Genomic DNA, 14316 nt, shown 5'->3' with positions numbered 1-14316 from the left:
TATTAAATGCTTTGAGATGTCATATTCAAATAACCATGATAACTTTTAATCTTGGGTCAGGTATATTGATCTATATGTACAGATGTATTTCTAAATAATGTTTCAAACAATGCAAAGTTTACAACTGTAAATACTTTTTTAGAATGTACAACTGTATTAGAAAAAAAGAAGAGTGTATATGCACTTACTGGGAAAACTGCAGTCTGGATAAGTGTTGCCACAGGAAAGGAAATAAAGAAAGTGTAATGTTGTACACAAACATACTTTATTGTTTGTTTATGATAATATTACACTAAGGAAAAACACATTGGGAAGACAATGGCTAGAATGTCATAAAAAGAGCAATTTACATGGTAAACCCCAACATATCAAAATAAAATCCAGTTAATATAGAAGCACCTACCCACGTGGTCCAGAAACACTGGTATTGGACAGACCCTTCATTGATGTACAGCAATGTAGGGCAAAACTGTAAGGTTGATGATGTCTGTGTCTCTAATTCCATAAAATTACTTTTGTATATTTTGAGGTACCTATAAATAATGGGTGACTTGGGATGTACCTCAGTACTCTTGAATTTCGTATTTTCCAGTTCTCTCATGACCACTGGTATGGTCTAAAAAGCTTGGTAGGTTGGGATCTTTTAAACTTTCTTACACGTATCCCGTCCTCTAACAGTATACTCAATGACAAGTGTAATCAGAGTTTGGGGGAATAAAATCATCATAGAATGTAACATTTAGCAATCCTCCCTCATTGGGTCAAAGGGAGCTGGGAAATCGTCATGGGAACCTGGTTGTTGATGGTGATCCGTTGTCGGGTTTGACATCGGAGCATTCCTGTGATCGCTCTTCTGAACCTGAATAGAAAGTATACAAGGACAGGATGTTAATAGGTTGTAACTACTATACAGTGTGTACCTATACTGTAATTACACTTTAAATACACATAGGTATTATGGTCACTTACTATAAAGTGGGATCAACAAGAAGAAGAGGCGAAAGCTTACTTTTTGTTGGCAATAACGTAGATGCAGGGGTTGTAGAAGGTGGAGGACTTGGCAAAGAGAGGACCAATGATAGCCATGGGGGCAGGAATCTTTCTGGGGTCCCCAAAGGACGCCCATAGGCACACTATGGAGTACGGCGACCACGCCACCAGGAACATGACAATCATCACTATCGACATCTAGCCAGCAACAACAGATCAGAGAGAAAGATTCATGTAGATGTAATATACTGTACATAACCTTCTGCAGATTGTTATAACCATAGAATCCTGCGTGTCAGTCAAACTGTGAGGTTAAAATGGTCCATATTGAGAGGCAAAGTTGGGTTAGAAGAAGAAACATGTGAACACACAGGACTGTATGGAGAAACACTGGCTTACCTTAGTCACATCCATCTGGTCTGACCAGTCCATGTTAATGCTGTCCAAGCGGTTGCTGGCTTTGTATCTCTTCATGGTGACAGACACACTGTAGTAGCAGTAGAACATCATTGACAAAGGGATGAGGAAGTTCACAGCGATTACTGCCATGGTGTAGGAGACAAAGCCCCTGGAAAAGAGTCACTGTATATGATTAAAGACATAATATTAATTTTATCTTCATGCCATATAATCCTTGAAATTACCCAAAGTTATTTGAAGTGCGTCCCAACTCACGCATCATTATTTCTCCAGTTGATGGTGCAGGTGGCACCAGTTGGGTCAGGGGCATAGCCGGCCCAACCCACCACGGGCATGGACGACCAAAAAACTGCGTTGAGCCATGCAGCCAGAATGAGGAGTGTGTATGAGCGGGTGGTCATCTTCTGCCCTGGAGAACAGTAGGAAAAGCAGGGAAAAGGCTTAGAGGTCATGCAGATGTATTAGCCTCTTGTCAGTTCACAGAGATTAGCCTATCTTTTACCAGGTCAATAGTAGCTACTAAAAAGAGACTACAGGCAGATGAACTACAAACCTCCATGGAAAGTAATAGAAGACTGTAAATACCTATGTCAGGTCTACAGATGGTTAGGTAGCGGTCAATGGCCACCACTGTCAGCAGTCCAATACTGGCCATCCCAAAGAAGATGTTCAGAGCTGCATAGATCTGGAGGGGAAAACAGTCAGCAGCATCCCTAATTTCAGAATCTGTTTAGCAGGATAAAAACATTGGTTTCACGTGGTCTGAAAACAAAGAACAGGTGAAATTGAGTGGATACCCCCACAGATTTGACTTTCTCCTGTCCAGGTCTTTCAGATCTCCTAAAGGAGATTAAGAGGAAGTTTGTTTACACTATTGAGATACAACTTGGGAGCCCTCAACATAACCACAGACTGGACTTGGGCCTCAGTCAGCATATCTAATCAGAAGGCCATTGTCAATTTCACCAGCCCACCTCATGTCCAATATGTGGTTCTCAAACTCAAGGCTTCAGCCCCAGATTAGTGTCACATGGCACCGAATTCCTGATTTCACACAGCACCTCCTAAACACCATAACCTCAGATCATTAGAGAAGTCTAGAAAATGTTGTAAGAAATGCTATTTTTGGCTTGGCCACGTGAAGTGTTAAACACTGAGGGGCAGTTCAAACCAATCCAGCAAATGTTAAATCCATTTTACTGCACTTGATATAGAGTTAATATGTGATATAGAGTTAATACAAAGCATATGAACTTTGCCTGATTTTATTTCGTACATTTTCATAGAGTACAAATATTTTTTTCTTCAAGTTTTTCAAATGGCATGTTCATTCAAACAGTACCATTAACTAGCACAGTGGGCTCATTACACCAACCTGACATCCAGTGTAGCCAAACTTCCAGCTCCCGTGGAGGTCAGAGGCAGCAGACATGGGATAGCCAATGCCAGCCACTCCAATGTCAGTGAAGGCCAGGTTGATGATGATGGCATTGGTGGCATTTCGCAGCTCCTTGAACTTGACAAACATCACCAGTACCACAATGTTGCTGGCCAAACTGATGACACCTGGTGAAGAGAAACCTAAGCTTGACATTTTTATGTTTTCCAATCAGGGCCGAACTGGGAAAATAATTCGGCCCTGGTATTTTTTCCAAACCATCCCACATCACTGGGTGAGCCACCAATCTAAAGATTTAGGCTATTTTGCAAATTAGGGCCTGTCATATGTGTTACCCTGTCAACATAGGACTACAGAATTTCCAGATTATTTTAGTTCAATGGAGATGAATTAGATACATCTTTATGTGTACTAATTTAAATCATAGGCTAATTAATTTGGGGTTCAACAGCTGAGGAAGTAGAAACTCAAAACACATTAACTAGATTGCTAACTCTAAATATAATACCCACTGCTAGTAGCCATGTATTCATCCAACAGTATGTGTTATGCCCTAAAAAAACATTGCAGTTGTAGGCTATTACCCGTGAAACCTAGCTGCCCTCCTAATAGCCATTGCACATTTTGCGCACGCTTGCAGCTCCATATCTCAAAGCCAAATCAAATATCTTGGTTGTAAAATAGTTGCTATTGAGCTGAATATTGAAAGTTGAGAAGCTTCCAAGGCTGTGTTTTTCCTGCAATTGCATTTAGAAATGTTATACCATCAGAACACATTTTTCTTGAGCGTATGGGAGGAGGAGAGTGCCTCACTCATCACAGCAGCAGCCCCCAGCAAAACAGGCACAGTGGCAGGGCAGACACTTTCATTACAGGAATCATGAGGATAATGCACTTTACCCAAAAATAGGACATTTTGAGTGAGGTGACAATGTAGAATGTGCTCTTTCTAAGTTTATCGGCACCAACTTCCCGTTGCTTAATATCCATTATCTTGGCTGTCTAATTGATGACAGAGTCGGAGCAGGTCTCTTTGATAATGCTGCGTCTAACTTCAAATGTGAGTTTGTGTGACCTCAGCTCAGAAAACTGATAATTCAAAAGCTCATTGTATATTGTTATAACAGAGAAATTTTGCAAAAATTGTAAAAAATGATCTTAACAGGCCCATGACCTGCTGGCCATGTCACTGCTTTGATATTCCATTTTTTACTACCAGCCCACCCAACAGAATAATGATCCAGCCCATCTGACAGAATGGCCAAATGGCCAATCCACCTCTGTTTCTGATAAATGGGTGTTAGCCTACTCAGCCTACTCAATTGAATGGCTCTGGTGTCATCTTTATTATTCTCGAAAATTGTCCCTTCTGGTCCCCCCTCCCCCCATAAAAAACACCTTCTGTTCTAGTGAATCAGACTAGAATCTCAGGCCTAGCTATACCAGACACAGCAGTCATTCAAGTGATGTTGCCCAACAATAGTTGAGCAAGACTGTTTCACAGGTAAATTAATGCCAACTCATGGGGAAAACTTGTTTCAAAAGGCCACACTTGCTTGGTAGGCCTACTTGTTACATAATGACACCAGCCGCCTGAGCAGTAAGAGTGTGCCAGAGCTAGATTGGCCTCTTATGAACGAGAAAGACTGTGTGGGGTAGGCCTCATTGAGAAATGCTAACAGCACCCAGGGACAAGAGACATCTTTGGCCCACACACACTGATAAAGTGCAGAGGTCATGTCAGGTGATTTACCATACAGAGGGGAGAGAGGACGCATCTATTTGACAACTGCACCTTTCCAAAAAAAATACCCATTTTGGTTTCCCAGTGGTACCACTGCTATAGCAATCATCAATCCATGTTGAAGTAACTCTAAATCACTTATGTAGATTATAACAGTAGTATTACATTTTTTGACTAATATTGTCATAACTTGTCACACCAAGGGAGAGATGCTACAAAGGTATATTATTCAGTCAGGCATGAAGAGTTTACAGTACTGTATAAATCAATCTAAGAAGACATCAACAATCCATCATCTAAACTCTATCACAGAGGGAGCTGTTTTATCATCACAACAATTATGAATTATGCTGGAAAATAATTAGAATAGCAGTTAGAGTAGCTTATAAATAATTCTGAGAAACACATAAACACACAGAAAAACATGACAAACAAACGACAAAACGATGTTACTTATCCTAAAATAATTCAGTTGATTGACAGTGTTGTGGATGCTATGCAGTGCATTTGTACCTGCAGTGATAAGGTATGCCGCCACTATGTTGTGCTCCAATTGTGAAAAGGCACTTTTTCCTCCGTAGGGAATGACCTCCCCTGTGGTGTTGACTCCAGACTCCATTCCAGTGTTTCAGTTGCCTCAGTGAAAAACACCCTATACACTAACAGTGAAATAATAGGAATATTCTACACCAGCAAGATACCTTCCAGATTCTTTTTGAGTCCACAGTAAAAAAGTTGTCCATGCAAAAGGATGGGAGCCTGTGAATAAGAAAGCTGAAACTAACGCTACCTCTCCTCCAAAAACAGAGAATGAGGGAGATTCTGGAAAGTTTTTGAGTCTCCGAATAGTGTGTGTGCATGTATGTATGTGTGTTGGGGAGTATTAAAGGATTAGAGCGAACTTTCTCCCCCTTCTTACCAAATACTGGGGAGGTTGTTGTTTGTGCGCAACATGGGTAAGGGGAACACAAGAGAGGCTTACAAGTCACATGGAAGCTTTTCATAATGGAGTTGAAACCCACGTGAGTCCTGACTGAACATTAGAGCTGCATAGGGGAACAGAAATAAGGCAACAATTGCAGTTGTGAATGCAGTGTAGTGATATTGTGTCTGAAGAGCCTTGTTATGCAAAGTTATTTAAATGGATGGCTGTATGTGTGGGTTCAGTTTGGGCCCTGACCAGTTTCTGTGCTGAACAACCCCCAGTCCCTTTCTCTGTGACATATAGCAGGATTGTATTTGCAGATCAAAAATGTGTGGGGACAAAATGTCGTAATACTATAATGCAGAATTCACTACCATATATCTAACACTATTGCTACGGCTATTGTTACTACTGCCACAATGATTACTGTTTGTTGTTACGACTGACTTTTTAAAGAAGGGAACCAATATTGACGTTCTGATGATACAGGGTTGAACTCACAGTTACTGATGACTAAAGAACGACCATTACAATAGACTAGGTGCCCCATCAACAATATTGGCCTTGCAGTGATGGCTAAGTAGGCCTGAGGCCGCTGGATAGCTGAGTGTCCAATGAGAACAATGACAGGTGAAGAGGACGGGGACACTTTCATGATGGATGAGCATGGCAGTTTGGCAATTTGGCTCAAACCAGTTGTTAGGAATTTTATGAATAATGACTAAACAATATCTACATTTTAAATAGAACTATAACTAATGAAACTTATACTCTGTTTTATTATATGTGATTAATAATATTAATTCATAAGGAAGTGATTGTGGAGCATAAAACAGGAGGTAATTCAATTACTAAATACCATTCCAACCAGGTTGGAGAAGACTGGAATTGTGGGGTTTTAAGTAAGCAAAAGGGTCTTTAACCTATGGTTGAACCGACTCAACTTAGCTCAGGGATGTTTAGACAAGGCAGAGAGTGTTTTCCTGGGTTTTCCATGATCTGACACTGTCTTCTAAATAGTGATGGATGAAGGTGAAGATTCCAGAAGTTAATAGGGGGCGGTAGGGTAGCCTAGTGGTTAGAGCATTGGACTAGTAACCGGAAGGTTGCAAGTTCGAACCCCCGAGCTGACAAGGTACAAATCTGTTGTTCTGCCCCTGAACAGGCAGTTAACCCACTGTTCCTAGGCTGTCATTGAAAATAAGAATTTGTTCTTAACTGACTTGCCTAGTTAAATAAAGATAAAATAAGTGTGTGTCTAGAGTGAGTGGGTTGGAATGAACTTTTCAACTTTTTGGGTCCTGGTTGATAGGAGGAAAAATGTTTTATACCCTATGACATCATATTTTGTATATAAACTGTTGTTCGTGGTTACATGGGAGCTGAGTGGTTTAATTAATGTATAATTAATAGGAATGATGAAATTCCAGTGACACCAGTATACTGTCTGAATAGAATTTATCACCAATTACAACTGATACCGCAGCTTTAACACTTGACTTTATTAAACATGCATTAAGCAATACATTCAACATCCATGACATTGTTAATCTTTTTAACTACATCCTCCCCACAAAAAAACAGATCACAATTTATTTAACACACACTCACACACACATGCAAAATATATCTTACTTTAATAAGAAAATATGTGTTTTTTTGTCATTGAAATAAAAAACAAATATTGGACTAAAATTGATTTATCAGTAGAAATAATACAATAATTCAAGAAAATAAATGTTGACAACAAACTAATAGACTAAAGCCATGGAAGATGAAGACTGCGCATCTACATGACACGTTTCATTGGTTTGGCATTTTATAAAGTTTTATTTTTGAATCAGGGTTTATTACCAATAATCATATAGTTGGAGTCTCCTGCCTTAATCATATTCTCATTGGCTATTATTAGTATAGGAAGATATACAGTAGCCTACTTGAATATTATCCAAATGTTATCCAAACAGCAACAACAACAAAAAATGTATAAAACATTCAGATTTTTGCAAAAGGCACAGCTATTTTCCATAAAGCAGTTCCAGGCACTGATTTTACACAGAGAGCTCAATTCTGATATTTTTCCACAAATTGGTCTTTTGACCAATCAGATCAGCTCTTTTACCAATAAATGGGCAAAACATCAGAATTGGGCTGCATGTGTGAACACAGTCTTTAAGGCATGGGATGGGGGGGAGATTGATTAGACTCAACTACCTCCATAAATCTTCATTCAAACTGATCAATATCCTCTGGGTTGTCCTGGAATCCAGAGGCCACTATCTCTCGCAGTTTATTTGTTTCCTTTTCAGATGGTGGGGGTAATACTGCCTTTAGCTCATATTAAATTTTCTCAAGTCTTGCTTTGGTCCTTGCCTTGTAAAGTTCCTTGTTCTTCAGGACAAGAGCTTTGATTTCATGTTCGGCGTCATCACAAGATGCAGCGAATATTTGCCGTTCAGCTTTGAAACGTGGGTCTTTGGGATCCAAAGCCATGAGTCTTCCTAGGCTGCCAACTCTGTCCATCAAGTACTTGCTGGAGACCTCAGTGTAGGTTCCAGAGATCATATTCACCAGGTGTGCAATGTTGGAAGCTTGAAATGCCTGTTGGTATATCGTATCCTTCAAGAACATACTTGAGTCATATTTCAGGTGTGGCTTCTTTGCTGTTTTGATGAAATCCTGCAGGGATGTCTTTAGACAGGTGTCAATGATGTTTGACACCATCTGGAAGAATTGCACCATCTTTTGCCATTTCTCCTGCAGCTCTCCCATTGCATTTAGACCTTCAGCCAGAATCCTGATGGTGGTGTCAAAGTCAATTTCCTCTACATGAAGTTGTCTCATTTTGTTGAGGGTTTCGGCTAGCCTTATATTCTTTTCCTCCATTTTTTCCAGGGATTTTTCACACATCTCGCTGGCTAGTGCAAGCTGGGCTTTCATCTGCTCTATGCGGAAGTGGGCATTTTCTGTCACAGTCTGACTTGCAGATCCTGAGCTTGCGCTTTGTGCTTTGCTCATTCCGGGCGGATTAACAGAAAAGGCAGATGTTTTTGTGTATTTTTTTCCTGAGGAATCAAACTTCTGTGCAGAGGTCATTAGCTTCCTGATTCTCTGGATCAGTTCTTTGTTCTTGGCCTCATCGTCATGCTTGCCCTCAGGAGCCAATGCACTTAGGTCAGAGCAGATAGTAATGCCCTGTTCACAAATTTTCTCTGCCTGAGGTTTTGCGGGACATTGGTCTACGTCTTTTATGTTTGACTGCACATCTTCGATTCGTGTCTTCAACCAATCAAGAATCAACTGTCCTGTCTTTTCATCTAAAAACTTTGAACATTCGATTTGATCCTTTTGAATAAGGCCAACTAAGGATTGGGCAATAGCAAGAAGCATAGAAGACTTGCTAACTATATTGTGAGTCGCTCTGGATAAGAGCGTCTGCTAAATGACTTAAATGTAAATGTAAATGTTTGTTGCAAACATGTCTTTTGGACTTCCTGATGTATCATATTTTGTATGTGTATCACTACTGTCCGCTGCAATTGTGGCATTTGTTGCTCCTACAATTAAAGAGTTAACACCATTGGTAAATCCCTCTACAAAGTTCATTCCGATGACGTCCCATCCTGACGGCATGGAGTCGATAGCCTTTTGGAAGTTTTCATTAGCCTCTTCAAGCTTCTTGCCATATTTCTTAAATGCCTCTTCAGCTTGTCTCTTTTCCTCCTGTAGCGTGTCTTTCTTGCATTTTTCGTTCTCCAGCATCTCCCTAACCTCTTTCAGGTGACAGCCATATTTCTGTTTGGCGCATGTGCAGGTCTCTAGAAGCTCTGTAATCAATTCAGTGACATCAAGGAACTTACTTTCAACCGATTTGGCCAGTTCTACACAGCTGGTTGATATGTTGGCAATGCTATCTAATGTATCAGGGAGAAGGCTTTTAACAAGTACATCATCATTCTGGAGAAGTATCTGTACAGTTCTCTTGATGTATGTTGGCACATTTTGTGTGTGTAAGAAAATCTTGTCCATGCTCTTGTGGGCTTGGTTAAAGGCTCGCCAACCTGAATTGCACACCTGCATGAGACAGGCACGGAATGAATCAGGATATTTGATGAACTTGAATCCACCTTCTGGATTTCCATCCCTGATAGAGAAGTCTTGGTTGGAGGAGATGAAGACTAGCTCACCCAGGAAGGCTATTGACATTGGTGCTGGAGTCAAGTAGTTCTCCCAGTTAGCATGAGCTTGAGTAAGGATTGCAGTGTCCTCTCTGCATTGAGATGCCTTGGTTAAGCAACTTGTAGCTTTGATGAGCTCCTTGGATGCCATGGATCCTAAGGATATATAACAACTTATTTACTATTGACATTTCTATTTACGCTGCGAAGTTGCAAAATCGCTATCACTTTATAATAATGTTCGGTAATAAACAATGTATAAGGCATTTACAAACTGTGTGCTCAAAATGTACTAATCATTACTCCCACATGTGTTATGAAGCTAGTTATTCACACATTTATAAACTACTTTTAAATTATGCATTAACGACTCATAAGATCATTCATTAGATGTTTAATATAGGTCTTTATAATCCATTTACTGAACCTTATCAGTCTGTTTGCAGTCCCTAGTCTATTGTAAGCTCTACAGTATGTATGCTTTATAAAGACTTCATTAACGTTTTGAATAACCAGTGTAGTTTCTCACAAAAAGATGGATGATGTCACTGGTACACATTCCAGCAGCACCTGATGCTCCTTAAGGTCCCAAAATGTCCCATAAAACATATAAATGTTTAAAGAATAAAGCAAATATTAAGCAAATATATTTAACATTATAAAACAGGTTATTTGGATCCTGGATGCTGATAGTTTGATAGCAGGGAGTTATTCATCACAATCCTGTAACGCCTGTTAACAGTTCCATTTGATTTATCAATACGCATCCACTGTCCCACAGACAAGCCAGGCAATTTAAAAACTTAATCTCCTCTGAAAAGAAGCGTTGAGACAATATTTATCCATGCTACTTGTTGTCTAAACCTTACTGCATGCCTCTCTGACCTGTGCAACAATTAGGCAGTTTTTTTTTTTTGCGATCTCCCCCATACCATGCATATGATAAGACTGACAGCTTTTCTCAACTAAGGCGATTCATTTATCAGGATCATTATAATTGATATATCCAAAGAAATGGCAATAGAAAATGCATAATATTTGCTGGAATTTTAGCTGCTTGATGTGATTGTGTGTTAGCTTTAGTTGGCCAGCTAGCAAAGGAGAAGTAGCTAACCTCCATAGCAACTATTTTGCTTAGAATGTCCATGCCAATACAATGGACAACCAGCTCATTTGGCTAGCAACTTCAGAATCTCAGAAGTAACGACTGGATTTTGCCTGGACTATATCGTATGGTGGAAGGATTAAGTAAAACAAATTTACTCATTAAAATAAAGTTTTTCATGAAAACATGTCATTAAATCTTTTTATAATAAGTTGGCAATCGTTTTATAAAAGCAATAAGGCCCTCGAACCTGGGAATTATCGTGAATAACACCCTCCTAAGGCTTGTTTCCCCGGCCCTCCGGCTTCACTTAGAACAGCCTTAGAGCAGCCCTTAGTCGGGAGTTATTCACACAATAATTACTAGGTTCTCATTACTTATTGCTTAATTTTATTCCAAAACAGTCACAATGTTGTAGTAGTGTGATGTGTAATTTCATACACACTCTATGCTGAGTAAAGTTTTGTCTGAAAATACTAACATTAGAATTTCTTGGCAGTGACTTGTGAAGTGAAGTGGAATGCAGTCACTCCTTAGAGCAGTCCACAGACTACAAGTGAGAAAAAAAAATCTAAATACATTATTTTGCTGAACTATCCCATTAGCTTGAAGGGTTACTATCTTTAAAGGCAGTCAGTGCAGTCCAACAAAGACTTACAGTGCAGTCCAACAAAGCAAAGTGTGAAAATACTCTGAGGTCAAAAGACTGAAGAACTGGAAGTATTTCAAGGTTAGGCCTACGCATGTACTGTAACATGTCTATCTGCAAATACATGTACCTTTAAATGGCAATCACATATTAGTACAAGCTAAAATAGTTTTTCGGCTGTCCTCATAGAATAACCCTTCGAAGAACCCTTTTTGGTTCCAGGTCGAACACCTTTGGGTTCCATATACAACCCTTTCCACCTAGGGTTATACATCGAACCAAAAGGGTTCTACCTGGAACCAAAAAGGGTTCTCCTATGGGGACAGCTGAAGAACCCTTTTGGAACCCTTTTTTCCAAGAGTTTAGTAATGAAGGAATAACAATCCACTAGAGAAAAACTGGCCGGTCTGGCCGGTTGTTGTCTGTAGGGAGAAGCATCATGCCCACAAGGGACACGTGCCCCCCTCAGATTTGTCCTGTTTTAAAAATGTTCAGGTGTTAAATTAATTACTACTGTACTTAACTTTTTAAGCCCACGTTTTATCATGATATTTTTAAAAATATCTGTCAGTGGTATTTCGCAGAGAGGGCACACTGTATCTGATACCTGATGCTCCTTAAAGTCACTGGCGTAACATAGTTTCTCTGACCCCCCCCCCTTGCAAGGGTGAAGTTCGCTCTAACCCAGTTGTAACTAACCTGATTCAGCTTATCAACCAGCTAAATATTAGAATCAGGTGTGCTACATTTGCGTTGGAGCGGAAATCTACAGGACGGTAGCTCTCCAGGAACAGGGTTGGAGAACCCTGCTCTAGTGTGTGCAGATTACAGGGAAAAAAACTTTTTCACCTGTTTGAAAAATGAAAAATTATCCTCCAATCTCTCCTCCATCCTCACTTACTTCATGCCCTCTCTAAAATAATGGGTGCATGATGCCCCTGTGTGTAGGCTGCATTTCCCTGTTTTATGAATAGTTTGCGTTCTCCAAGATGATACATTAGCAAAACCTTCGCAATACAACACTTCTTCATGTCCTTGCAACAGTTGTTTTACAGCTTTAGTGAATAAAATATTTTATACATTTCCTTACACATCCTGTGTTGTGTGATTAGTCTATTACCTTTGATATGTTCTAGGACATTTTTGAGACCTTAATTAAGGAGCATCAGGTACTGCTGGAATGTCTACCAGTGGCATGTCCATATTTTTGTGATAAATTACACTGGTCACTCAAAACATTTATAAAGTACTTTTAAAGTAATAAATAACCCTTACTTCAGATTAGGGACTGCACAATCGTTATTAATGATTAGTAAATGGTTTATAAGGACTTACATTAAACATCTTTTGAATGATCTTATGAATCATTAAAACATAATTATACAATTGTTTACAAATGTGTGAATAGCCAGCTTACTAACATTTACAAATATGCGAGTATTAATTGATTAATCAATTGTGAGCAAACTGAAAATGTTTTACAAATAAATTATTACTGAACGTTATAAAGTGTTACCACACAATTACCTAAATGTATCATAAACTTGAACTAAACCATGGTTAATGGAGAATGTTCTTATTCTTTGACTTAAAATGATGATAGATGGAAAATTAAACATTGGACTGTATGAACTTAATGATAAAATTATTAAACTTGGTCCACTAATGTTAGACATCGTTAAAGTTAAACATTAAAATATTTGTACTGTGTGTTTTTTCTCTCCAAATATCTAAACATTTTCACTAATTTTCAACTTTTCCTAGGATGTTGTTTCATACAACCCATTCTTACATTTGTTAACTGGTTATTCACCAATATCCAGAATAACCTGGCAAGGAGTTTGGAAATATCGTAAAGCTAGTGGAAAAATAATATATTAGTCATAAATTGGTCTCTCAAAAGAGACCTGGACTGAAGACTGCCAACAACAGTAGTTATCATTGTTGAAAATCTTAACAAGTTGCTTTGATAACATACGTTATATTCCTAATTTTAAGCTTTTCACAGAAGAGAAAAAATAACTAAATAGCTTTGAACTGGATACACTTTGCAAATTGGCAAATTGTGTGGCAAGCAGTTTAACGGCAATAGAAAATCAATCAATCTAAATGCAGAACATGACAGTTGAAACGGCGCAAAACAAGCCAAATAGCCAGCAAGATAGTCATGCTATAAATTATTGATTTATTCTGTTCCACGTATTATTGTTTATTGGCTATTCCATCTTACCACTAAGCAGTTCTCTTCTCCAGAGGATTTGCGATTGTTGGTCTTGATGATCTCGGTTGTGGGATATTTTCAGTCCACACTGATTAAATACCTGCCATAGGGGGCATTTGCTCATTTAATATACCGAGGTAAAGCCAGTTTCAAGTTGGATATTCGACGGATATTCGCGCTTTCAAACCTCAATAGCTTTCAAACCACTTAAGCCACAGCCTCCAAATAAGTGTCATGATGTTGGAAAAATAGCGCACAACAATGCACAGGTCTTATTTTCACGATTTGGACATTAATATGCTTTCCAAAGCTAATAAACATGTGGAAATGTGAGCAGCATTTTGTATTCCAAGTTGAATTAGTTAGGGAGCGTAAACAAAGTGCAAACTTTTTACATTAACATATCAACAGCTCCTTGGTCATGTGACCTGGTGACTTCAAACAAGGTTCAGAATATCCACTGACTACCCTTCTATATTGCACACCCTTTAGTTTGTCAATTTTCATCTAACGTGGTTTTACATGAATTATTAAAAATGTAGAATTTCAATAGCTCCTTGGTCATGTGACCTGGTGACTTCAAACAAGGTTCAGCATGTCCACTCAGTGGCCCTACACATAGCACCACCTTTCGTTTGTCCATTTCCATCTCATATAGTTTTACATACATTTTTCAAAATGTAGA

At 39.0% G+C, this 14316-nt stretch overlaps 2 protein-coding genes across 2 annotated transcripts; both read right to left on the bottom strand.

The window, feature by feature from the left end:
* Positions 1 to 246: 246 nt before the first annotated feature.
* rrh (retinal pigment epithelium-derived rhodopsin homolog) lies at positions 247 to 5436 on the bottom strand. The gene is made up of 7 exons (XM_064953572.1): positions 5067 to 5436; positions 2786 to 2976; positions 1996 to 2095; positions 1666 to 1819; positions 1390 to 1558; positions 1010 to 1188; positions 247 to 859 (listed from the first exon to the last, which is right to left on the bottom strand). The coding sequence occupies exons 1-7, from the start codon at positions 5170 to 5172 to the stop codon at positions 754 to 756; spliced, it is 1005 nt and encodes a 334-aa protein (XP_064809644.1). The 5' UTR covers positions 5173 to 5436; the 3' UTR covers positions 247 to 753.
* A 1737-nt stretch (positions 5437 to 7173) lies between these two features.
* Positions 7174 to 13710, bottom strand: LOC135526830 (uncharacterized). The gene is made up of 3 exons (XM_064955506.1): positions 13641 to 13710; positions 8938 to 9812; positions 7174 to 8904 (listed from the first exon to the last, which is right to left on the bottom strand). Exons 2-3 carry the CDS (start codon positions 9805 to 9807, stop codon positions 7819 to 7821), a joined length of 1956 nt encoding a protein of 651 aa, XP_064811578.1. The 5' UTR covers positions 9808 to 9812; positions 13641 to 13710; the 3' UTR covers positions 7174 to 7818.
* Positions 13711 to 14316: the final 606 nt, after the last annotated feature.

This window comes from Oncorhynchus masou, chromosome 32 (assembly GCF_036934945.1).
Source record: "Oncorhynchus masou masou isolate Uvic2021 chromosome 32, UVic_Omas_1.1, whole genome shotgun sequence".
NCBI lineage: Eukaryota > Metazoa > Chordata > Actinopteri > Salmoniformes > Salmonidae > Oncorhynchus > Oncorhynchus masou.
The sequence above is the reverse complement of the archived record's forward strand: the minus strand, read 5'-3'. Positions and strand labels throughout refer to the sequence as shown.